General features: G+C 40.6%; 1 protein-coding gene across 1 annotated transcript in view; it reads left to right on the forward strand.

The window, feature by feature from the left end:
* The window catches only part of agrn (agrin), a 353,511-nt gene that overhangs the window by 223,063 nt on the left and 105,498 nt on the right, over positions 1 to 24,950 (forward strand). Inside the window, 3 exon segments of the mRNA XM_042491203.1 lie at positions 7,859 to 8,083; positions 11,932 to 12,156; positions 18,313 to 18,519. Of these exon segments, the coding sequence (XP_042347137.1) occupies positions 7,859 to 8,083; positions 11,932 to 12,156; positions 18,313 to 18,519 (657 nt within the window).

The raw sequence follows: 24,950 nt of genomic DNA on the forward strand, positions 1-24,950 counted from the left end.
ATTCTCATCCATATTTAGTTCTTGGATCGTGGTGTGTATTGATCTAGTCTGTTAATCTTGTTTATTTTCTGACCATTCCTTACTGCCTTTTTCTTGCTCCCACTCTGACCCTTTCCCTTATCTCACTTCTACACACTTCTCTCCATAGCACCTCTCAACTTTAAGCCTTTCCTTGCATGCTTGTCCCCGTCTTTGTTAAACCCTCCCCAACCCTCATATTTATTTTATTTTTTTCAATTTCAGTGCTCCTTGTTGGGGTCTCACTGCGTTTCAAACACCCAGCATTGCTTGCCAATCAGATCTTTTTCCTTATTATCTTTATTTGTTAATTTACTTTGGAATGCATCATTGTCTAAATGCCAAAGTGGTGCTATGGACACAATTATTTTTCTTGACATTGTTGGAATTTGTGAGGGCGCTGCTTACTGCATGCAGTAACACTTTCACACAGAATTCGGACACACACAAGAAAACAATATTTCATAGGAAAAAGTGCATTCGGTGGCTAAATAGTGAATGATTTTTGACACAGCGTGGACGTTAAAAAAAAAAAACGTTTTAAAGCTTTCCTGTTCTAGCTTTGTTGGATCAGCATTGAATAAATGTTAAGTATGTCATCAGCTATAGTTCACTTTTGTAATTGAGTATTCTACTGGTTAATCTGTTGATTAATTGATTAATACTTTTGCTTCATTGCGGAGCGAGTAAATGTACATAAAAAAAAATAAGAACATTACTCTGAAATGAACAACGAACAGGTTTCCTGTTCGAAAAATCAACATTTTATTGCTGAAATTACATACAATAACTGCTGCTGACACCAGCTGGTGTTTTGCTTCTTCAAGTATTTCATACTTCACTGTGAGGGGGAGTGAGTTTTCATACCTGTGTGCATGTGTGTGTGTGTGTGTGTGTGTGCTTGTGTTTGTGAGAGAGAGAGAGAGAAAGAGAGAGAGAGAACCACCTGACCATTCACCATATTAATTTATGTTTTTTAAAGAGAAACTCTGTGTCACCGCAGTGTGGGCAGTGTGGCAAATGAACAGTGTCTGGCACCCCTCCGCGTTGCCCAGAGCTCCCTGCTCATCTGCCATTGGGAGTCCCCAAGTCATGTGTGACCCGGCAAATTTTTTGGCGGTTGATTGAGCGGTTAAGTGCAAGTGCTGGCAGTCTGGAGGGAGGCTGAAGTTGTGCATTTCTCTTGCATGTTATTAACTTGGATGTACATTTTTGAGGCATCTTCCTTACATCACTTGACTGCAGCAAGAGTGTGTTGTGACAACCATCCGTGTGAAACACAGTGCTCTTTATATATTTAACAAATCTTAATCCAATTAAGTTGCATCAATTATTCTTAGTAAATAAGTTTTTCAAGTTTCTCATGGAATTATTTCAGCCCTATTGTTAATGTTAACGAACAGAAAAATGGGCTGTGTTGGCAAAGTATCCTTTAAGGGAGTAGTTCAGCATTTTGGGAAAATGCTTCTTTTGTCCTTTTTTTCGAGACAGTGAAATTGAAACATCAATACAAATGTCATGCTTGTACGTCAAAGCTGCACTATAAGTTTTTCTGGACATTTTGGGGCTTGTTTGAAATACTTTGGCCTTGTAAAGTTGTTCTGAAATCTTATGACTTTTTGCTCCAAATGTACTCCAAATCTATGATTCAGTTTGATGCTGATCTGATTGATATTCAAAACCAAAAAGCTCAGTTCTATGAATTTTCTATTTGTGACATCCCTAACTGTTTATACATCCATCAGATGCAAAGCAATATTAGCATTTGCCATAGTGTTTCTGATTAGCGTGCAAAGTCCAGTAATCAATTTGCCAAATATCCCACTTCATCAGCTAGTTACTAGCTTTGTGTGCCACTTTTGCTGGAAATAAGGTTTCAAGAGAGCGGTATGGCTGAACCATATAGTAATATTACAGGTGGTTGAACCAAAATAGCTAAACGATGCTTAAACACTACATAGAGCTGAGAGGAATGTATTTTTCCGGTATGAGCAAACCTTGTTCACATTACACACAGTAATTTGACAAAGTGTTCATATAAAAATACTGATTTATGCAGCTTTTTATGTATGAAACCAGAATCAGGACATGTTAAGCCCAGCTTGGCATAAAAACTGTAAATATCTGCATGTTTCACTTCATATTTCTTCTCTTTTCCTGCACTGCTCTCATGCAGTATCTTCTCAACGACATTTTTACTCAGTCCCCTTTAAGCTTTTTTCTTCTGTCTGTCACAATCTCTCTCTTCCTCTCTATCTTTCTCTCTCTCTCTCTTCTTCGTCTTCTCTTGCTGGTGAAAGGGGGGTGGGGGGGGTGGGGGGCTTCTTGATTAGAACACACACTGCCAAGTCCCCCCACATCGCATCATTGCATTTGATTAGCTCCAACCCCCTGCTCCCTCCCTTATCACTACCAGCACAACAGGAAGCACCACACACACACTCACACGCACGCACGCATGCATGCACAGATACGCGTGCATACATATCACAAACCCAATTGCTGACTTATCTGAACTCTATGGCTGCCTGTAGACGTGCACTGGCATATTTGAACTCATACCATCTCCACACACACACACACACACACACACACACACACACACACACACAGACATACACATACACATCTGGGCTGCTGCTGGTGCCGTGGCGGCAGGGCATCAGGTAAAGCCAGCGTGGCGCTGACAGCTCCCTGTCCCTAATGAAGCATTAATAAAGTGCAGCACAAAACAGTGGATCAGAGAGAAGCAGAGCTCCCCACCTGCCTGGCTGTCTGCTGGCTGCCAGGGGGAGAGATGAGAGGGGAGAGGATCATCTGTAATCCCCCATCTTCCAAAACCCCTCTGCCCCACTTTTCAGGGAGACATAACCCCCTCTACATCACCTGCTCCTTAGTAGCATGCTGAAGCTTCTACTTTTCATTTTTCATGAGTCAAACTCAATAAGAGACCACAAACTACACAGTTTGAATGTTATTTTCTTTACTCTAATATGCGAATAAATGTAGTTTTACTGAAAGGTTTGCAACACTTTAAGATAAATATTTCATTTTTATACATGCAGGAAAAACAGACTGGGAATATAGAGACACTTCGAGTCATTGGCAACAAAAAACAACACAATTCTCAAAAGATTTCATTGGGAATTCTCATCACAAGTTCCTTACATCTGCAGTTCAAATAGAGTTGAGGTGATGTTGTGTATCTAGGAATCGACACAGCACACACACAATTAGGCACGCAGGTAGTCCAGTCACAATACGACTGGCAGACAATGCCGGCAGTCCGACTCAAACGGAGCAAACCTGCTGAGTGTAGATATTCCAGGAGGTGTGTCCATTCAAATGCTGCATGGCCATGATTAGAAGAATTGGAGCAATTGTTCAGTTAAAAAAAGAGCCAATCAAATCCAGCTCTAGCTGTGATTAACTGACAGGAATGAGTCCAAAGTGCTTTGAAAAAATGTCTTAGAAGATGCAACATAAATATCTTTTTAAACATACATGCAGATATATAACAGAATATTCTTTTAATTGGGCCCCAGAACGCCGGCTTTCCTCTGGGTCGTCCTCTCCTGTCCTCATCATGAGCCGGAGATGTCATCTCTGTTTGTGCCAGAATGCCGTTGCCTCTGTGTCACTTTGTATCTTCATCTCTCTGTCTATCTGTATCCTTATCTTTTTTCTCATTATCCTCGCAGCCCAAACCTCACTGAGCTTTTACTCCAGCGAGGGAGACTGATCTAATTGGCAGCGAGGATCATTCTAATTTAGCGAAGCCAACTCTCAGCTTTCCCCTCCTTTTTTTGCCACCTTTCACATGATAATAATGAGAAAATATAAGCACGAACTCCCTGAAGTTTACTCTGGTGAGCGCATTTTTTTTTTTTTTTCATGTGGGCTTGTTACACCGATCACATTCGCCCAGGCAATTTGCCTGCTTGTCTGAGTCTGAGAAGGGAGGCTTATCTGCACTAACGCCCCATCGAGGCTGCGCTTCGTATCCAAATCGGCCCCTGTTAGCATTCAAATCAGGAGCCCCCCCACCTCCCCCTTCCTATTCTACCTAGCTCTTGCGCTCCTTTCTATCGCCCCCACCTCCTCATTGCTGTCAACACGCCAGCTTCGCTCGGAGGAAAAGAAGGCTGAGGGGAGAGAGAGAAAGCCCGGCTATTATTTAATAAGATCAGGAAAGTGCGAGGAGGATGCTGTTTACTGTCACAAAGCAAACAGGGGCTCTTCTCTGCAGGTTGAAGAGTACCGCCGGGCTTCTCCCTCATCTTCCTCCTCTTCCTGAGCTGCCGCCCCCACCTTAACAACCACCAATTTATGGAAACCACAAAGCGCTCTGACAAGGCTTCTTGTCAGGACACCTCCTCCCATTCCCAACAGCAGGTGCTTCAAAACAGCATGCCTGAAGGTTATTTCCACTAGTACTGTACACTACATAACAAGTACTATTTTATAGTTGTGTGTAGCTTGTGTGTAATTGCTGCTGCTCTGATTGAACATGACCTTTTACCTGCTCTAGCAGATACAACAAGGTCATTACTGCAGCGCTGTTTTCCACAGGCTATCAGTGTCTCATTGTTCATATGATTAGACTGAAATTAGAGGCCAAGTGTCCCAATTGCTATCTAGTCCACATCGGCTGCCATTAAGCCACCATCGATGGCTCACAATGACTTATGATTATGATTCCAGTGAGCCATTGTTACTCACCTTACAGCCCACAGGCCATATCTGGCCCCTGAGAGGGTGCTGGGTGGACCCCAAACCATTTTTTTTATTTCACAATTTTTAAAATAGGGTTTCACATTGGAAATTGTTTTTGTCCTTTTAGCATACATAAGGTGACAGAGTTCATAAAACAGCATCAATATGGAGCTTTTTTGTAATCAAAAAAGTGCAAGTGGGGGTTCCTCACGCAACCCCTAACAGAAGCCCCTAATGCCCTAAAATCCAAGGAATTTCCTAAAATCTGTCCTGAAATCCTCGAAACATCCTAAAACCCTAGCAATGTCCTAAAATCCTATAAATGTCCTGAAATCCCAGAGATGTCCTGAAATCGCAGAAATGTCCTAAAATCTGAGAGATGTCTGTAAATTCTACAAACGTCCTGAAATCCTAGAAATTTCCTAATATCCAAGAAACATCCTTAAATCATAGGAATGTACTAAAATCCTAGAAATGTTCTGAAATCCCCAGAGGTGTCTTAAGAGCCTAGAAACATGAGTGGGGCTGCTGCAACTGGCCCCTGGCATCCTGTCATTTTGCATAAGTGGTCCTCAAGCAAAGCAAGTTGAACATTCCTGCAGTAAGCCATTTTCCGTCACTCTCCCTTAGCTGGAGCTGTAATCTAGTACTTGATTTTGAAGTTACTTTTGAGGTGTCATAAATTAGGCCTGGAGTCAGTTCCGGCTGCAACACAGCACAAATATAAAATGAATAAAAGAAAGTGTTCGTTAACGAGTCTCACGCACCGAACCTCAAAAAGGACTTGACAGGAGGGAGCGGAAAAAGAAAGGGAGGAGAAAATGTGTCATGAAGATGAGGAAGGCGAGGTGGGGGGGTATCCTTTGATCAGGAGCACTCCTCGTAGCACTCCTGTCTCCTTACACATCCATAATATATCTCTGCAGACATCCCAGTCTCTTATTAACAAGCCAGTGCCATTCCATCCTGAAGCACGGTAACGGATTTTCAAAAAGAAAAGAAAAACCCGAAACAGGCGCCTTTGTTGTCTTTTCTTCTGGAGGGGCGGAAGACAAACCGAAACAAAATGCGAAGGAAAGAATTTATGATTCAATATATGCACTCCCCCTTTAAATTAAATCCATGTTGGTTGTAACAAAAGAGGGGATAATATCAGACATGTGTAAATATTTATTCTAAAAGTGGCAGGCTTAGGAAATGAGAGGGCTGCCGACGCTCTGCTTCTCTCTCATGGGAGAGCATGTTTGTCCATGACAGTCATAAATATGTATCATGCAGTGAGATGACAGCGATTGTAATCTGATGCCCGCCTTTTGTCGAGCGTATGAAACCCAAGAAAGGCGCCCCCATCAGTGGCGAACGCGGGCGAAATTAAAAGTTGCACCCTGTCCTATCATCGGAATGAGTCACTCAGCAACAAGTGGCGCGCTGTTTAATTAGAGTGGAAACAAAGTCCTCGGGGGGGGGGGGATACCTCTCCCCGCTCTTGTCCCTCCTCTTTCTCTCTCTCTCTCAGTCTCATTTGTGGAAAGGTAAATATTCCGAGGGTCGCTTTTCAGCCATAGCGATTAAAGCATGCTCGAGCATAGCAATACAGAATGTGTTGTGAATGCAAAGCTCCTGAATCAATTCGTGCTGTGCTGCGAAATGAAACGCAACTTGTTTGTACGAGCAGACAGCTGTGGCGGTGCTGTCTTTACCCAGGGGTGTCAAGTACTTCTTCAAACCCAGAACAACTGCGCCTGGCTTCCAAAAGTGCATAAGCAGCCACTTAAATGAGGTGGCCTGTCATCTATGATGCACTCAGTGTACAGTAGCAGCGAGTGTACCGGAGTACAGCTGTTGACAGTGTGAGAACTGCTATGCTTTGAACATATAAATGCAGATAAATAGCAAATGTTTAGATAAAGAATGTAGCCACTGTAATGTATCTCATTGGTTTTTGGACTTCTGATTTGAAGCCACAAGCTTGGCATTTTGGCTATTGCCATCTTGGATTTTTGGAGCCAGAACCCTAACGCTAGCTGCTAGCTTGGTTAGTGCGAGCGAGGAGTGCTGCAGGGGTGGCAGTTTTACCAACATGCAAGTTTATATTGCGAGGGTTCTTTTAATAAAAGGCTGTTGGGATTTTTCCATTGGATTTTGAATTATTGCAGAAAATTACCCCTGTGGCAAACAAGCGTTTATGATACTTACACATTTTTTTCAACAATATAATCTTCATAAATGAACACAGCTTTTAAAATTGAATCATAAATGCAGTTACCACACATAAAAAGCTTACGTTAGGCTACAAAACGAACTACAGCATGGTCACATGACTTCATCCTCACCACCATAACAAAGCTGTAAGGCAGCGTTCAGCATGATGATGCTCTGTAGTCTCATGTAGCCGCTTGTTAGCGACACTCCTATTTTAAAACACGTAAAGGCTTGAAAATTTATGAGTGGGGTATTAATTGACATATTTTATGTCAAAAAATGAACAAAATATAAAAGTCTCTTAAACTTGGGGTAACCATGTTAACCACAGACCTTATTTAAGGCGTCTAACCAAAAACCCATTGACTCAGAGTCTTAGAGTGCTGAAGTGCTGACTCTTTTAAAGGTTTTAGGACTCATTATTGCACTTTATTTACAGTTATGATACCTGTGATAATGGTAACCATTTTAACAAAATATTCTCAGACAAAAACTTAACATCCAATTTCATAGAGGGTCTTTTAGTACAACCAAATGCTGAACAAGACTTTATTAGATGACCAAGTGTTACAACGAAGTTTCATAAACTGAAAACACACTGAAATAGCGACAGTTACATGTGCACCTCTGCTCTGTTAATCTAGAGCTACTTTAAGGTTACATTACCAAACCAATATTAGCTTAAAGTTATGCAGAACTTTAAACCTTAATAACACACCAAACTGTTTTGTACCAGGTTGTACACATGTTTATTTCTGCTGTAAAGTTTAAACGTTTTTGTTTTGTTAGAATCTATGGGGGTCTAATGGGACTGACTCCCTCTTGGAGCCAGCCTCAAGTGGCCATTTGAGGAACTGCAATTTTTGGCACTTATTGCTTGCCTTTGACTAACCCCTCTTTTCTTGTCTGTCCCGACCTACAGCTCTGAAGGACCCCTGCACCGAGGTGACCTGCAGTTATGGCAGCACCTGCATCCAGTCGTCAGACGGCTTGTCTGCTAAATGCATGTGCCCTCTGGGCTGTGAGGGCAAGCTCGAGAAGACGGTGTGCGGCAGCGACGGAAAGGACTACCGCAACGAGTGTGAGCTCCATCAGCACGCCTGCAAAAACCAGAAGAACATACGGGTGCAATACCAGGGGCACTGCGGTGAGCTCCCTCCTCATATTTACTTTAGGATTCTTTTTATTGATTAATTCATTTGTGTCCAGAAAAAAAAGATGAGAAGTGTGCATTGCAGTTTCTCACAGCCCAAGATGCCATCTTTAAATAAGTCTGACAATTTATTAGATTAACAATGATACTGTATATGCGAGAGAAAGGCAAAAAAGTCACTTTTGAGTTGCTGATATCAGCCTATTTTTCTGACATTTTTGCTTGATAAATGACTCGAATTACTGCTTTTGTTTCTCCTCTACTTTTTCTTCTCCTCTTTTCCTCTCTCCGCTCTGTTTACTACCTCTGGCTTTTGTTGTTCCTCCTTCACAAACCCCACTTACTTACGGCACGCCTCTGCTAATTCTCATTTTTCATTCAGGTTGCATAGCTCTCACGCAGGTACTCCTGCGGTGTGAATTGTTGTTTTCTCTAAGTAGGTCTTCAGAGCTGTCGTTTTCGTCAGGCCCGGCTTTTGCGCTCATCCTTGTTATCATCAGGCGATAGTTGTTTACTCCCAAGGCGCTCAACTTTGAGGTTTATTTTGTTTGTTTTGAGCCAGATGGAGGGAAAGAAAGGCAGACACAAGCTCTGTCTCTTAGCAGCGGGAGCTTGCAGGAGACCGAGAAGGGTGGCGGGGGAAAGAGAGATGGATGTGCAGGTCTGCCGGCGGAAGGTTGGTCGTATAAATCCAGCCCGAGTCGGCCAAAGTGACCTGAGTTGCCCTGTCCTCCCTAGAGAGAGCGGAGGCTCAGGGAACCAGTCAGCACCTGATGGCCCTCTAAATCTTCCTGCAGCCATTTCGTCTAAAGCCTTAGCTATTTCAAGTCGCTACACTGTAAAATCTGACAAGTTGATCTTACTTAAAATAATCTTAGAAACCGATAACCCTGAAAAACAAAAGTAACCATAACTGCAAATCTTAATTTATCTTCACTTTTTATCTAAGTATTAAGTTTACTTGAAATTTAGTTATATTTACTTAATTTTGTGAAGTTGTTGCACCTTCAAAGTGACAAGTGAAATTACTTTGTTTTTCTAGGAAACCGATTGCCTTGAAAAATGTCAGCAAATTTTACTTTTAGTCTTAAGGTATATCTACTTTATATCTGATTGTTGAGCTTACTTAAAATGTAGTTCTATTTACTTAATGTTGTTAAGTTGTTGCAACTTAAAAAAGACAGGTTTATTTGAATTAATCTCTCTAAGTTTAATCCAGTAAACCAAGTTAATCAGATTTAACTTGATCGTAACAAAGTGTATATAGCCAATGATGAAATTAGGAGGTCTGTGAGTTCTTGTTTTCTTAACATGTCAAGAATTTGACTATATATATATGACTTCACTATAAAATCTGACAAGTTGATCTTACTTAAAATAATCTTGGAAACTGATTGCCTCGGAAAAGAAAAATAAATATAACCATATATTTGACACATATTTATGTTTACTTTATATCTTAATGTTAAATTTACAATTTAGTGGCAATTCCTTAATTTTGTAAAGCTGTTGCAACTTAAAAATGACAAATGAAATTACCTTGTTCTTTCTAAGTGTTTGCAACTTCAAAACTTAACTTGATCATCACAAAAATGATTTTGCTGATAATGAATTTAGGTGATCTGCAAGCTCTGTTTTTTTTTTTTTTGTTTTTTTTTTTTTACATGTTTAAGAAAATACAAATTTGATTAACTAGTTTGCAGCCAGCAGAATACAGATATATAGCATGGGACTATGATTTACTGAAGTTGCTAAAACTTTGAAAATGTCAGAAAACTTTAAATTGCAACAACTTCACAAAATTAAGTAAAAGTATAACAAATTATTAAGTAAACTTAACAATTAGACGTAAAGTAACCTAAATTAAGATTAATCGTTGTATTTACTCAAATGTAAGTAAAATCAACTTGTCAAATTTTACAGTGTAGTTTACGGCCAACAGAGCACAGTAAACTTGGTTTACTAAAGTTACTAAAACTTTTTAAGATTGATTTAATTAAATTTGTAATTTAAAGTTGCAACAGTTAAAAATATTACAAAACACTTTTACAATTAGATTTAAAGTAAACGTAAACTAAGATTAAGAGTTAAATTTACTCAAATTTTCAAGGCAGTCCATCTCTTAAAGTAAAATTTAGCTTGTCAAATTTAACAGTGTATTTTGCAGCAAGCAGAATACAGATAGCACAGACAACTTAGTTTACTGAAGTCACTAAAACTTAGTAAGATTGATTTGATTAAACTTTAAACTTTTTAAGTCAATCTTCACAATATTAAATAGCCTACATATAACTAAATTTTAACATTTTTTAGGGCAATTGGGTCCTTAGATTTAAAATGAGCTTGTCCGATTTTTCAGTGCAGCCCTGGCCAAACAAATGCAGTTGATTTATCCAAGCTGCTCGTTTTTGCAGCAAACAGGCCATTCTTTTTGTAATTACCCTCCTTGCTCAGCTAGAGGAAAGCATGGATCCTGGAAGCTGTTCTTCTCAGTTAATGGGAGGTAATGGTCTTTCTCTCAGATAATGGTGTGGCTGGCGGGTGAAGCACTGCGTTATGCAGAGACGCCGCATGCATTACGATAAACCCCCTGCTCGCTCGGTTGCTAGTCTCTGCAAGCCTTTGCATTGTGCTGATAGAAAACAATCTGAGGCCTAGCCAGAGCTGGCCGTGGTCACTCCGCCTCCCGGCCCTCTGCAGCCAAAGCACTCTGTCCCTGTTTATGTCCCCACATTGTTGCTCTTTGTATCCCAGCCAGAGGTCTTTGGAAACCATCTCCCCTTATTCTCTTTCTATTCCTCTGTACTCCTTTTCCTGATGATAGGGTGTTTCATCCTCGGTGTGTTTTGAATGACTCGCCGGTAGCTTGGCAGTGATTTGATATGTCACAGCACTACATAAATCCTTTGTCTTCCCACATGCTGAAAGCGTGGCGGGCAGGATAAAGCTTGGGCTCCTGTTTCAAGGAGTAACACCCGCCCCGTCCTACACATCCACAAACCAATTCCATTATGATCACGGACTGATACGGCCGAGTGTGCCAGGCCGACGCTCCCCTGGAAGGAGGGAGGTGCCAGGGAGCAAATCAAACCGTCCGTCTCTTTATCCATTTCCTTGTCTCCCCTTCACATCCAAGGTCCCACTCTGAGCTGCTCTCAGCTGCTCGGCCACTGATAATATCTGTGGAGCGGCAGTGATGGAGGATCATGCCTCCTCTTCCCATTCTAAGTCTCCTCCTTTTTCTCTTCTCTTCTCTTCTCTCCTTGTCTTCTCTTCTTCTCTCATTCACTCCTCCTTTACCCTTCTCTCCTCTCTTTGTCTTTTCTTCCTCTCTCCTTCAATCCTCTCCTTTCTCCTTCACTCCTCTCCTTCTCTGCCCCCCTTGTCTTCTCTTCTTCACTCCTCTCCTTTCCTCTTCTCTCCTCTACTTGTCTTTTAACAAACAAAAAGTTAATGCATTCAACCTATCTCGAGATGATAATTTGGCCTGAAAAAACACAACATTATTGTTGTTTACTGCAATTTAAAAACAGGCAACAAAGCTCTTACAGGAACTATGAACTTTGGAAGGAATTAAACAGTTTCCAGTTTTGAGCCAATTAAGCGTGGACACATCGTTTCTTGTTGTATTTTAATCTATGTTTTTGGTTTGCCAAGGTATTGTTGTTAGCTTTTCCACAGAGGACCAAAAGATGGACAGAGCTGTGTTTGATTAAAGCTTTCTTGTTCCATCCCCCAGGGTCTAATTAACATAAACACATTTTTAAATGTTATCTCACAAACAATACTGTTCCCCTGCCATGCTGCGGTACATATTCATGAAAGAGGCCGTGTCTCCACAGACCCATGCAAAGACAGCGAGAACAGCCTGAACACCATGTGCAGGGTGGAGGCTCTCACCCGCCGACCCCTTATCATCGGCCTGCCGGAGTCGTGCCCCCTGGGTAATGAGCCTCTGTGTGCCAGCGATGGCCAAACCTACCCCAGCGAGTGCGCCATGACGGCAACGGGCATGCAGAAAGGCGTCAAGCTCAGGAAGATCCACGTGGGACGATGCAGAAGACTGGGTAAGGACGGTTAGCTTTGTGGCTTTTATCGTGAACTGAAAACCAGAGGTGGGAGTAAGTCAAACATTGGCATGTCACAAACAAGTCTCAAGTCTTTATGTTCAAGTTTGACCAACAACAGTGACAAGTCCCAAGTCACTAATATAAGCACATAGATAGTACATAAAGATCATTGCAACAACATTGCAGCTCCCCAAAGTGAAGCCAAAACATCTTGATCGCCACTTGGTGGCTGGCTGCAGTATCGGTCATAAACCCCGCTCAATCCACATTAGCAGATGGGACTTGCGGACATACTAAAAACTCAAAGTATTCATCAAATATTTTTTTCTGTCATTTCAGGTAGTTCAGCTATGATGCTATGAAAAAAGGGAATTTGACATCATGATTAACAGCTGTGATTTCCAATGGGTGTGCTCGAGATTAATTGTGCTGCTTGGGGGTCAGACAAGTCAATGGGCTTGAAGCAGATTTTTCTTTAATTATTATTATTTTTTACCTTTTTTTTTTATTGAATGCACGATCATTACAAAAATGCATACAGATACATACACGGACAAAGCAAACAATGCAATAAATAATTTTAGAATTTTAAATAATTAATAATTATATAACTTTTAATTTAATGAATACATTTTAAAAATATACATCGCAAAGACAAAAAGTAAAAAGAAAACAAAAAATAATAGAATTCATGTTTCATTATGCTAGGTTACATCACATTGTCAATTACTTAAATCTCCCAATAGCTTTTTTGTTCCCTACCTTAGCTTACAAGGTGCTATATTGCAAAAAGTCATTAAAAGAGTGCAGTGCAATTCTTATAAATGTTAAATTTTCAAAAATAATCTTATTTCCAATTTTAAACTGCCTTTAGTAGCATGTATCCATTTCAACATTTTCAACATTTTTAAAAAGTTTCTTTTTAAGAAAGTTGACATCAATCCAAAACATTCTGTTGAAAATGTATTGAAAAATAAGTGACAAATACTTTTCCAGCTCACAAAAAATTATTTAAAAAAAAAAAAAAAAAAAAATCACATTTATAATCAATTTTCAACTTGCAGCTGATGATAAATTCGGTGTAGGAGCTCCAGATGCTACTGTGACTCTGGCCAGGAATAACATCACCAGTATAGCAAATGGATTAAGCTCAATTAAAATGAGTAAAAAAAGGTTAATTTACTATGCCTGCACACAAGACTGTAGGTTGATAGTTGGAAGTCCTTTGTGTATGAACAAAGGGACATCAACGTCAGGAGACTATGGTAAGTTTAAATAATTTAATAATGGATGTAATGTAAAGAATTCACTTGGAGATGTTATAGATTTACTAAATCAGTTTCAATGTCTTTATTTAAACTGCTAATTGCCGTGAATCATGGCATTGCGGCCTACTGCAAAGCTAACAGCAGCTATTCAGTTATATATACAAATTCATGCATAGCTTAACTTTGAGCTAGGCAAACGGCAGCTAATCAGCACACATTCAAACACATCACAATGCTAATCACTAAGCTAACGGTAGCGATTAGCAAGTACAAACCCAATACAATGCTAGCTGCTAAGCGCTAAGCTAGTGGGACATATTATCACCTCAAGCAATACACTACAGTGCTAACTGCTAAGCGCTAAGCTAGCGGTTCCTATCAGCGTTTGAATAAACCCAATACAATGCGAACTGCTAAGCGCCAACTTAGCCGGACATGTCAGCATTTGAATAAACAATACAATGCTAGCTGCTAAGCGCTAAACTAGCGAGAACTATTAGCACTTCAATAAACACTATACATTGCTAACTGCTAAACGCTAAGTTAGCTGGACATATTAGCAATGAAATAGACATAATACAGTGCTGTGAGTGCTAAATTAAGTGGTTGGGTTTTTTTTAATCTGAGTTACACCAGCACAAGATTGCATTGGCTGGATCCAGGGTATTTAGGCTTCATTTTTGTACAATGGAGATAAGTGGAGACACATCATTTAGCTTTATATAGAGACACTGGTTAAGCAAGACAGGTCAAGTCATTTCTCAGGTCAGCAAATCACAAGTCAAGCCATACAAATTTCTGATGATTTGATCAAATGTTGGCTCACTAACTAATGTCTTATCAGCCAATAAGTGAATACATTATTTACACAGATACATTCATGTGACTTTCTTTGTGGGGTTTGTAGTGACAGATAAAGTATGATGGTCATGTCACAGATTTTGAGCTGCAGACCTCACTGTTCTCTGCTTAATGCCATACTTATAAACAATATAATCCTTGAATCCAAATTGTATTCACTATATTTCATGGATCTTGGAACAGCCCCCTCCATGACAGCTGCCTTGTGTACTAATTGGCCTCCGTTGGTTTGCCACTTCCTAGTAAGTTGCCAGGTTTGCATACATTACACTAGAAATCACCCAGTCATATTTCAGAAACAAAATGTAACTTCTCAATATCCTGAAAAATCAAATATTTGATTGGAATAACATCAAGTCCTCTCAAGTCATCCATCTCAAGTCATGAATACCAAGTGAAGACAAGTCTTTTGTCATTGTTCATCAAGAAAGTCTCAAACACTCAATGGTATGACTCAGGTGTGACTCCAGTCAAGTCATGTGACTCATGTCCCCCAACTCTGCTGACAAATTATGAATGGGTATTTAGCTGTAAACAGAAAGTTAGTTTGGATCACTAAATACTACGGTCAATACCTTTTTGGGAATCAGTAAATCTTTGCAATGGGGATTTGCCTCACAAATAATTTAATAACTTTTAACCTTTAACTAACCTTTGAAACCTGAAAAAACTGGCTTTAAAAGTAAAAACAAATTCCCGCCAAGCTACTCATAATATATTTTGATATGTTTTTAAAAGAAAGCAAATCAATTGTCTGGGGTTTTGGAGGTTTAAATGCTATAGTGAAAGTGTATAAGTGAAAGCATGCTGAAAGATAGATATAAAAGAAACAGGGTCTGATATGAATACAAAATCTGCCTGTCAAATTGGCTGGTGAGTCAAAAAGTTAATTTCGGACACTGAAAAGAAAGAAGGAAAAAGTCACACTTTTTTTAAAAAAAAAATTATGCCCTACCCTTAGTCAACTCTTCGATTATGTGTTTTTGTTTGTTTTTTTCCTTTTCTTTCCAGTTGCTGTAAATCTTTTTGCTGTGACCACAACGTGCTTAACACTTAACATAACATTGCACAGCTCAAAATCGTCCCTAGATTTAATCTGTTATAACCAACATCTCCACCTGCCCCTATGAAAAGTTACATGAATACTATCGTGTTAAATGTATATAACATTAGATAAGATCACATGGGTCAGCTGAACAGAAAAGGTCTGGATGGTTTTAAAGGATCAAACAAAGCAAAACACAGTCATGAAACCTCAGTATCAGCATCCACATAGTTCACATGCTTCCCTCCTTGAATTTGAGCAGGTGCAGGTGAGCTACCATTAAAATTGAACTCTGTAACTGTGCCATAGTATATAATGGCACAGAGATAAATGACTCTGAGGTCTCGGGGTCTGTATTGTATCCATGCTAGCAGTAGCCTCTTTCAGCCTGATAAGAGCCTCCAGGGCTGTTATCTGTGCTATTAGAACAGGGGGTTTAAGCCTTAGTCAACAAAGAGCTGTCAGCTCTTACTGTACGTCTGATAGCCATCGGAGGAAATCCAATTTTCCCGCTGTGTTGTCGGCGGGATGCCTCGCCAAAGCCGCAGCCGTGTTAGTTTACGGCAGTGATGTGCGGAGACCCCCACCCATGTACTGAGACCTCTGACAACACCAAAGACAAGAATAGATCGCTGCATGACGTCCTTTGCTACAGTCAACAATGAAGGCTGATACACACTTCTTTGACACACTCGGCTTCTCCCGTTCGCTCGGCTTGACAGGCTGATGGAGGAGTGTGAGGGCTTAAAATTGCACAAATTCCGGGCTGAGTAGTGAGTTTATGTTTGCATGTGTGTGTGAGTGAGCAAGTGGATGAACGCTTTTCCTTTCCCCCCCTTTTCTGCTGTGCCTTTTTCAAATGAAAGAATAATTCAATTTGAAACAGAGATCCATGAAATCATATCCCTAAGCAAATTACAAATTGGTATCTAATGAAAATGGCCATTTCGACTTGTAACCATGACATTGCACATCCTTGTAGCCCTCTCACTCAGATACAGCAGCGATGTAATTAAGTGTGGCATGACAGGCTTTTAAAGAAAGGAGAAGAAGGAATTGAATTGCTGTACAAATTTGATCCACTGATCAGGAATGAAATAAATTCGAAGCCTGGCAAGCGCCTGCAGAACAGAGGCCTGCTTCAAATTGGATTTTCTCACTTCAATAGCAAATTTGCCATTTTACATTACCAGTGTTTCTCTCTTTTTTGTTAATTTCCGTAGTAGATTTCTGCTTAGCGTGTCAAAATGTAATGAATGTAATAGTTTAGACCAAAACTTGACCCTAAAATATAATTCTGGAGTTTAGAGTTCGCCAATTTTATTAAAGTTATTGGGGAACTTTTATTATTAAAGTTAGATGGGAGCTGATCTCCAGTCAGTTGTCATGGGTTACATCAACCAAGGAACATAACGGCAGCCAGTCACAGTGTTTTTAAGTGGGATCTTATTCTAATAAAAGTTAAGGGAAAAGTAAGAAAATTAAACTGAAATAGAATTAATATCATCCTGAACCAACTAAACCACTGTACTTCAATGAAACCTAATATTTTGACTTTTTCATGATCCAGTCTCTTGTGTGGTAGAAGTAATAATTTCTGCCACAGTGGTAAATTACTCTCGCAGCTTCGCAGTGCACCTTAAGTTCAACAGAAAACATGAATAATGTTGCATTTCTAAAAATGAAGTCAACAAATTAACATTTTTCCTCAAACACCAATGATATAATGAAGATTCAAAATAAACAAAAACTTATACACACACTAAAAATGTCCTTTTTTGCATGTTTTTTTTGTATCTTTCCACCTGCAATCAAGGGATGGGAGTAACTCATGATACGATATTATCACAATGCATTTCTCATTTTAATGAAAAAAAAGATATTTGGCCCCATGCATGCACTGCAAAAGGAAGAATATGATGTCTTCCCATATAATTATGCAGAGGCTTGTATTGGCTTTAAATGAATTTGTCCAATCTTCTTTTACACTCCTACTTATAGGACCCTGTTGACCCTTAAAAAATATTAAAAGGCATTGCATTCATTAATCTAAAAATAAGGCCTTAATTGGTATTACAATGTCATACTTAAAATCAATATTTCAAAAGAATATGTCTAGACATGGGAAATAGGATTTTTTTAAAGAACTGGGAACACTTGTTTTTGTTTATTTGTTTTTTAAATATATGATTTATCAAATGCCTCTCACATCAGAATCATTTTACAGTAAATATTAGGAAAAGTTGTTCCTATCCCTTAGTAATTGATATTGGTCCACATTTGTTCTTCAATTTTGGCAACTGTAAAAACACATACATTTTTTCCCAAGTGGCTTTAAAGGTCTTAAAAAGTCTTAAATTTAACTTGCCCTAAGTTGAGGAAACCCTGTACTTATAAATGTAATTAAATTGATTGTTTTAATTTTGTGTTTCTAAGGGAATGTTCTGTGAATATTCTGTGAACAGTCCCTTAGACTCTTCTTAGAATGATCTCTTATTGTATTAATACCTAATTAGAAAACATGTAATCATTTCTGATGAGTTGTTAAAGCAGTTTCATGTATTCCTGAAAAAGGCTTAATAATCTCTGCTGCTAAAAGAACAGCTTTTCCATGCGCTACCAGTGGCATCAGTCCACCCTGACATGTAATTACTGTTTGGATGAAAACTGATTTATTTCCCCACGGCCGGACCCGCGGTGGCGCGCAGCAGGAAGAACAATCAGTTCAACACTTTGGCTAGCTTGAAATGTTGTTTTTTTACGCTTGCTGGGTACTTCCGTTGTCCTTGGCTCTCTCCTTTGTGGTGATCAGTCACACTGTTGCAAAATTGGCAGAAGAAAAGGCCTTATCTGTGTTTATACAGATGGGTGACAAATTAAAGGAAAAAAGTGAAGGGTTTGTCTTCATAGTCCCACGCAGAATTCAAAAAAATCCACAACTCATCGCTTCACTCCTTCTCTCCCGTCTCCTTCTTCCAGAGGACTGTCAGGAGGAGTGTCTCTTCAACGCCGTGTGTCTGGTGGAACAGCTGAACGCCCGCTGCTCCTGCGACCCCATCGAGTGCGATGGCACCTACAAGCCCGTGTGCGGCAAGGATGGCCAAACCTACACCAACGACTGCTTTCGACGCAAGGCGGAGTGTCTGAGCAGGACCCTTATCTCTATCAAGCATCCAGGGCCCTGTGGTGAGTGGATCTGGAGGACAGGAAAGAGGCGCTTTTATAGGGACTAATCCTGTTTCCTCTCAAGCCTTCTCTGTCTCTCTGCTAATTTCAATGCATATTCAATGTGTTTTTCCTTCTCTATCTCCTAGGCTAACTGTATGTGCTTTAAAGTTTGCTGAAAAGTGTCTGAAATGGTTCGGTGATGATTTCTGAAAGGGGGGTTGGGGTATCTCGAACCGGCAGGACGTGTGTGCCTTCCTTATAAAAAGCCGTGCCTTCACTTCTCCACTCGTTCACCTCCCATCCATCCTCATCCCTGACACACGCGTCATCCCTCCATCTCAAACACGCACCCAAAATGAAACGTCACCTTCATGTTTCTTTCACCCGCTCTCTGTCTTCTACTGCCAGTCTTCCACTTAGGTGGCTTTTTTTCCCCTCTCCACTGTCTTTGTCTCTTTGTCTTGTGTTGCTCTTTCTTGTATAAAAAAAAGCTATTCTTTCTTGTTTCAGTGCGTCAGTCAGTCTGTCTGTCTGTCTTTGTCCATGTGGTCGTCTTCCCGGCTGTCTGGCTGCAGGTGGGAAATGAGGTCACCCAGTGGGCGACCTCATCAGGTGGACTCTGAGAGGTGAAGCCCTTCCCCTCGCTCCGAGAGGACCTAACAGGAGGGGTCTTGTACGGCCGTCTTTTTCCACTGGCTCCTTCTGTCTCTTTGTGTCATTAATGTCCTCTCCTTCTGTTTACCCTCCTGCAAAGATGTGATCCGTGAGGTTGGAGAAGTCTTCTCTTTCGCTGCTCTCTGTTTTTATCTCCTGTCTAACCTAAAAGAAATGCTTCTTCTGTTCCTACCTGCCTAACCGCTACTCACCTCTGACTCCTCTCTTACTGCATGCAGTAGTGCATGTCAGCTCCTGACCTCACTGCCTCCCAATCAATCCCTCTCTCCATCATCTCATCAAAGCTCGCAACTACCCAATGAATGCACAAAGCTCGTTTTTTAGCATCTCTGGCCATAAAAGCCACACTACGGTCTGAGTTTGACTGCTTGCAGTTGTATACTTAAAAATCTCTTACATAGGATCGTTTAAGTTTTAGAACAACTTAGATTAAACTTTAAATTTAGATGAGATCTTATCCCCCCCAAAAATGTTGACATTGTATGTTTGTGCAAACCATGGATATGTTACATATGTTCATTAACATGAGCAGATATGTTGAAACTTTACACTGTGTTGTGGTAAACGTGTGGTTAGGTTTAGCCACAAAAATGTAGGTTTAGTTCTTTTGGAGGCACAATTCTGGCTGGACACCCAGCAGTGTCTCTATCAAATCCAACCGCTGTTCATGACACCATCCTGCCTGGGAAAACAACAGCTTTTCAAGGCACTATCCCACCTGGAAACAAAGCAATATCTCAATAAAAAAACAAACACTTTTCACGGTGCTATCCCCAGTTGAAGTACAGTGACGGGCCACTATAAAGCAACCACATTTGGTGGCTAAAAAGTTGCAGAAAATCCCATATATCTGATCCTTTTAGGTTCAGATTGAACTGAAAAGAAACTAAGCTTAAATTTATTAATTCCAGTGAGATCTTGGACTTAGAGTTTCAACAACACTGTGGTTAGTGTGGTAAGGTTTAAGCACAAAAACCACATGGTTATGGTCTGAAAAATATCTATCAAGTTTTGGCTCAAAATATCATTTCATTTTTCAAGGCACAGTCCTTCCTGGAAAAGCCGCAATGTCTGGGTGATAAACAACTGCTTTTTAAGGTACTATCCCACCTGGAAACAAAGCAAAGTTTCTGTTTGTTTATGTTGTTGCCTAAATACCTTGATTTCGATATCGTGACAATATTTTAGGATTCTTGCACATGATGTTTACACAGTGAGATTTTTGGTAAATAATAATCAGCAATGTTGATGTAGTGACTATACTGGTGTCACTTTACTGTAATAAAGCCTTTAAATCCAGGAAAAGACAACACATACAACTTTACAACATCCAAAATCTAAGACGATTCCTCATATCATGATATTAATATAACATCCATATACTGGCCAGCTCTAATGCAGAAATTAAAAAATGTGAAGCCATCATAAAAAGACCCACTTGGCACTGTTGTGCATGGATTATTGCTCAATTTTTAATGCCATGTTCATCCTAATCAAGCATATTTCCTGTGGGTGATTTTTTCTTTGTTAATAAACCTCCAAACGCATACATTCAAATCTGTTGGGTTCTTTTGCTTGTAAAAGCTGCAATTTTCAAAGAATACCCTTTGAACTTGTGCATATTTTTGAAAAATGAGCGTAAACTTTTGATCTGGCTTACTCCCCTTTCATCAGGATCCTAACAACCCATTTTTGGCACTGATCATTGCTAAAAACCTTTACATGATGGATCCATTAGGGAAATCTGTATTTATTCTGTATGCTTATTTCAGGGCATGACATATACAGTTTATTTGCCTCTCCAGTGGTATTTTGAACATGATTTGAATGCCTCATTTTATGTGAATCTCCTGCTGAATTAAAAGCATCTTTGTTTTTTCCCGTCGTAACCCGGTAACCCAGCATGCATGATAGAGCCGGAGCAAACTGCTTGGTGCTGCTTGCTGTCACATTGCCTCAATCAACAAATCCACACAGCAGACACGTTGTGTTATTCTGTCCAGAGTCGCTGTCCACATTTTCATTGCTGTTGTGACAGAGGCCGATAAAAACGAGCGAGATCTGTCCATCCCCCAGGCGTTGGGGTGGAGCTGAATACCAAAGTTATCTCCAGTTGTCAGCATCGGGAGGCAACCAGCACTCATTAGCATTATTCGTCCGTGTGAGCTGTGCATAAATTAATGGCAGTTCAAGCTCTTATGTGTTTTGCTGTGTTTCATTATTTCTGGCAAATGGTGTCTTAGCCCCCCCCCCCGCACACCCACCCCCCACCCACTCCCTCATTTGTTTAGTTATTTTACTTTCTTTCTCTCTCTCTTCATCCTTCCTCCCTTCCCCTTCGCATAGCAGCCGTCAGCGACTGGTAGTATGTTTCTTTAATGCATTTTTATTGACATTTGCATATTTTTCAAAACAGAGCGCCACGAACACCCCCCCCCTCTCGATTCAGTTTTAATTAAACATCAAAAGAGGCAAGCGTAGGTGCCCACAGAGACTGTTGGTTTAGTCAGACAGATGTGCAATGGGTGTGTGTGTGTGTGTGTTTGTGTGTGTGTTTGTGTGTGTGTGTGTGTGTGTGTGTGTGTGTGTGTGTGTGTGTGTGTGTGTGTGTCCATGCACATGTTAGAACTTACTTTCTTCCTTTCTGTCTTCCCTCTCCTTCCCTTATGTCCTTTCAATGTTATTCCCAGTGATTTAGTACGGCTGAGTCCAGATTACATAGAAATCCCTCCTAGTAATAGCACTGTCCCAAAGACTTAAAGGAATAGTTCAGATTTTTTGAAGTTGGGTTGAAAGGGGTACTTATCCATACACAGTATATTACATATAGTACATGTCATTTGGAATGCCCCCAGTTTTGGAAAACAGGCTGGAGTCCAACATGCAAGCAAAGCAATGCACTGCTGTAGATGGGGGTCCGCAGCAAAACATCACCTTAAAAAAGTCAAACAGGTTCTCATCCTTAGTCGTCACACATTGCTGCTTTGAAGTTAGCATCAGCGTCTGCATATTACGTTCTAGGTATCCTTCTGCGTCTGCTATTCACGTTCCAGGATGCCAATGCCATGATGTCAACACAAGCACATGATGGGATTACTCTGCACGTGGTTGTGTTTAGGCAACAAAAGCACATGATAACCAACGCCAGGACATCAATAAACACGCACGTTGGCACAGATGGTTAGGTTTAGGCAAAAGAGCCACATAGTAAGGTGTAAAAAAAAAACAACCTATCAAACTCAGACGGGAAGCAAACACTGGGCTCCCGCATTAAAATTCCAGGGGTTGTTGGACCCATCCACCGCCCCTCCCTGTAGGAACCTTCATGCTCCTTATATTACATCTTCACCGGCAGAAATTCAACCTGACGCCGCTCAGCGGCATATTATACGGATGCGACAAGTTCCATTCAGCCTCCTGTCTGCATGTGATGCTGCAATGGCAGGTGCCATCCAGCGGCGTATAACACCACTTACACTTCTGTCCAGACGTTTTCTCAGCTGATGCCATCCAGCAGTGTATCATGCAAATGCAAAGGTGGCTTTTGGTGACGGGATCTTACACTGAAAGTAATGCAAAAGCGAAGTTATTTGATGACTTCGGAATAAGAACAGGCTGAAAAGTCCCAGCTAAAAAAATTGGATGCCAGTTTAAGTGAATGCTAAATTGAGAGTATTTTCTCCACTTTACCTTTCTGACAGCCCGTTTCAACAAGGAGGCTGTTGCAGTAACGCTCTCAGTCTCTCATCAGTACTTTGGTCAAAGGTACCAGACTCCACTGAAACTAACTTACTGACTGTTCAATGCAGTGGCAGACCAGCAGCTCCCGTGTTAAGTGCTAAATCACTGTTGGAGTCTGGCTTTGAAGAGAGCAATATAACAGCTTCATTTTCAAGTTGAAAATCATGTCTGACATTAAGGTTAAAGACAGACATTTAGTGTTTGTGATATACTGTCTATGGATGACTACTCCATACAGCCTTACCTCCAAAATTCAGAGCTGTCCCTTTAAGATATACAAACCCTCCAAGACCCCCAAGGGATGGATGCATACAGTGTGTGCTTTTTTTTTGTTCCAAAAAGACTGCCTTGTTTGAGATCGATCAATAGCCCGCACTGATCACGGGAGAGGAACACACACTATATACAGTATAAGACACACACACACACTCCCATTGTGCTCTACTGTGCTTGTTCTCTTACAGTGACTGGCAGTGTCAAAAGATTCCCGCACAATGACCGCTGTGTGCTCGCCGTCCACTCAGGCGCAGATTGTAGGCTTCAGACAAAGTTCCATACATCTGAAAAGGAAGAGTTTGATCTATTAGATTATCATTATTTGATAAATAACGATCTCCATCTTGGTTTCATTGGCTGAGTGGTGTGTCGGGGCGGGGTGATCGATCGCCCCTGCCAGCTGTCAAACGAATGAAATGCTCCAGTTCTGGCACCGCCATAAATCTCGTTTCATGTGGGTGACGGCGCCTAATGTCACCCCCTCCCATGTCGGCGCTTGCCTCCACAAAGAACGGACATGCAAAGAACGCAAGTCTTTAACGTCCTGACTGCTGTCCTCCCCAGAATAATTTGATTGATATCTAAAGCACATCAATTTAGAGATGGAGAAGACAGTGGCGTTTAGCTGATTAACTTGCGTCCGGACTGCAAATCTTTGAGACGTCCGAGAACACGTAAGCCTGACTGTGAGGGATTTGCTGGAAGTGAATCAGAGCGGGCTGCTGGGAAGGAAGGTGAATTGGTCCGCAGCCTTGGATTCTGAGAAAGATGAAAGGTGTTTGTCATCACCTGAGAACATGATGAGATCACACAGCTGTTCGCACAGCCACCGTTGTATTTTCTCTGGACTTTATTCTGATCATGTTTGCCATCATGATGACTGCATTGGAATTTCTGTCAGCCACTTAACTATAGAGCTTTTAAAATACCATGTTGCTGTTCTCCAATACGCATTGATTAAAGCAGCTTTCAACTTTTGATTGCTAAAGAAGCTACTATCAGGCAGAGTCTTATTAATATGCAAGAGATGTTTATTGCGGTTAATTTATAACCGACTTTAAATCCATACAGATTGTCTCAACTGGACGTTTCACAGTGAGAATAGAATTTATTTATGCTGAAGCAACAAGGTCATTTTCTTTCCCTCCCCATATGATGTCAGCACAGCAGGGTATCAAAACACAAAACAAGGAAGAGCGTGTGCAGCGTTGGATATTGTTGTAGTTATATTTAGTCGATGAAGCAGTGAAGGTAGGTTGGCACCCTGATGTTTTTAAAGGCTGTTCTTCTTTCTTCTGTGCTTTTTTGAGTCCCATGCAACTGATTGGTCAGTTTTTTTAATGTTCAACCTAAGTTTTAACCCGATTAGATTAGTTTAGAAGCATCTTTTGGATAGACTGGTGATGGAACCCCAGATCTGGTCTTGCCCCAAGCTCAAGAGCTACTTGGATTGCATTTTTCATTTGTACAGCAGTCTCTCTGCAATGGTGGGTTGCTTGACGACCATATTTTTTAGACTGGTGTGTCACATTCTACGCATCGGACAATCACAAAAGTCGTAAAACAGGTTTTTAAACAGAAGAAAGCAGCACGGAGGCCAGTATAAATGTTATGATGGTTCCTTCTTTTTTTCATCTCTTACTTGTTCAGTCTCAATCTTGCGCTGACTAATGTGGAATGAAGTTTGAGCACTGCTTGGGCGGGGACTGATATTATTTTGGATTTGTACGTGATTGCATCTTGCTGGTTAAAAATAG

The sequence above is a fragment of the Plectropomus leopardus genome, chromosome 8, assembly GCF_008729295.1.
Source record: "Plectropomus leopardus isolate mb chromosome 8, YSFRI_Pleo_2.0, whole genome shotgun sequence".
In the NCBI taxonomy this organism is placed as follows: Eukaryota; Metazoa; Chordata; class Actinopteri; order Perciformes; family Serranidae; genus Plectropomus; species Plectropomus leopardus.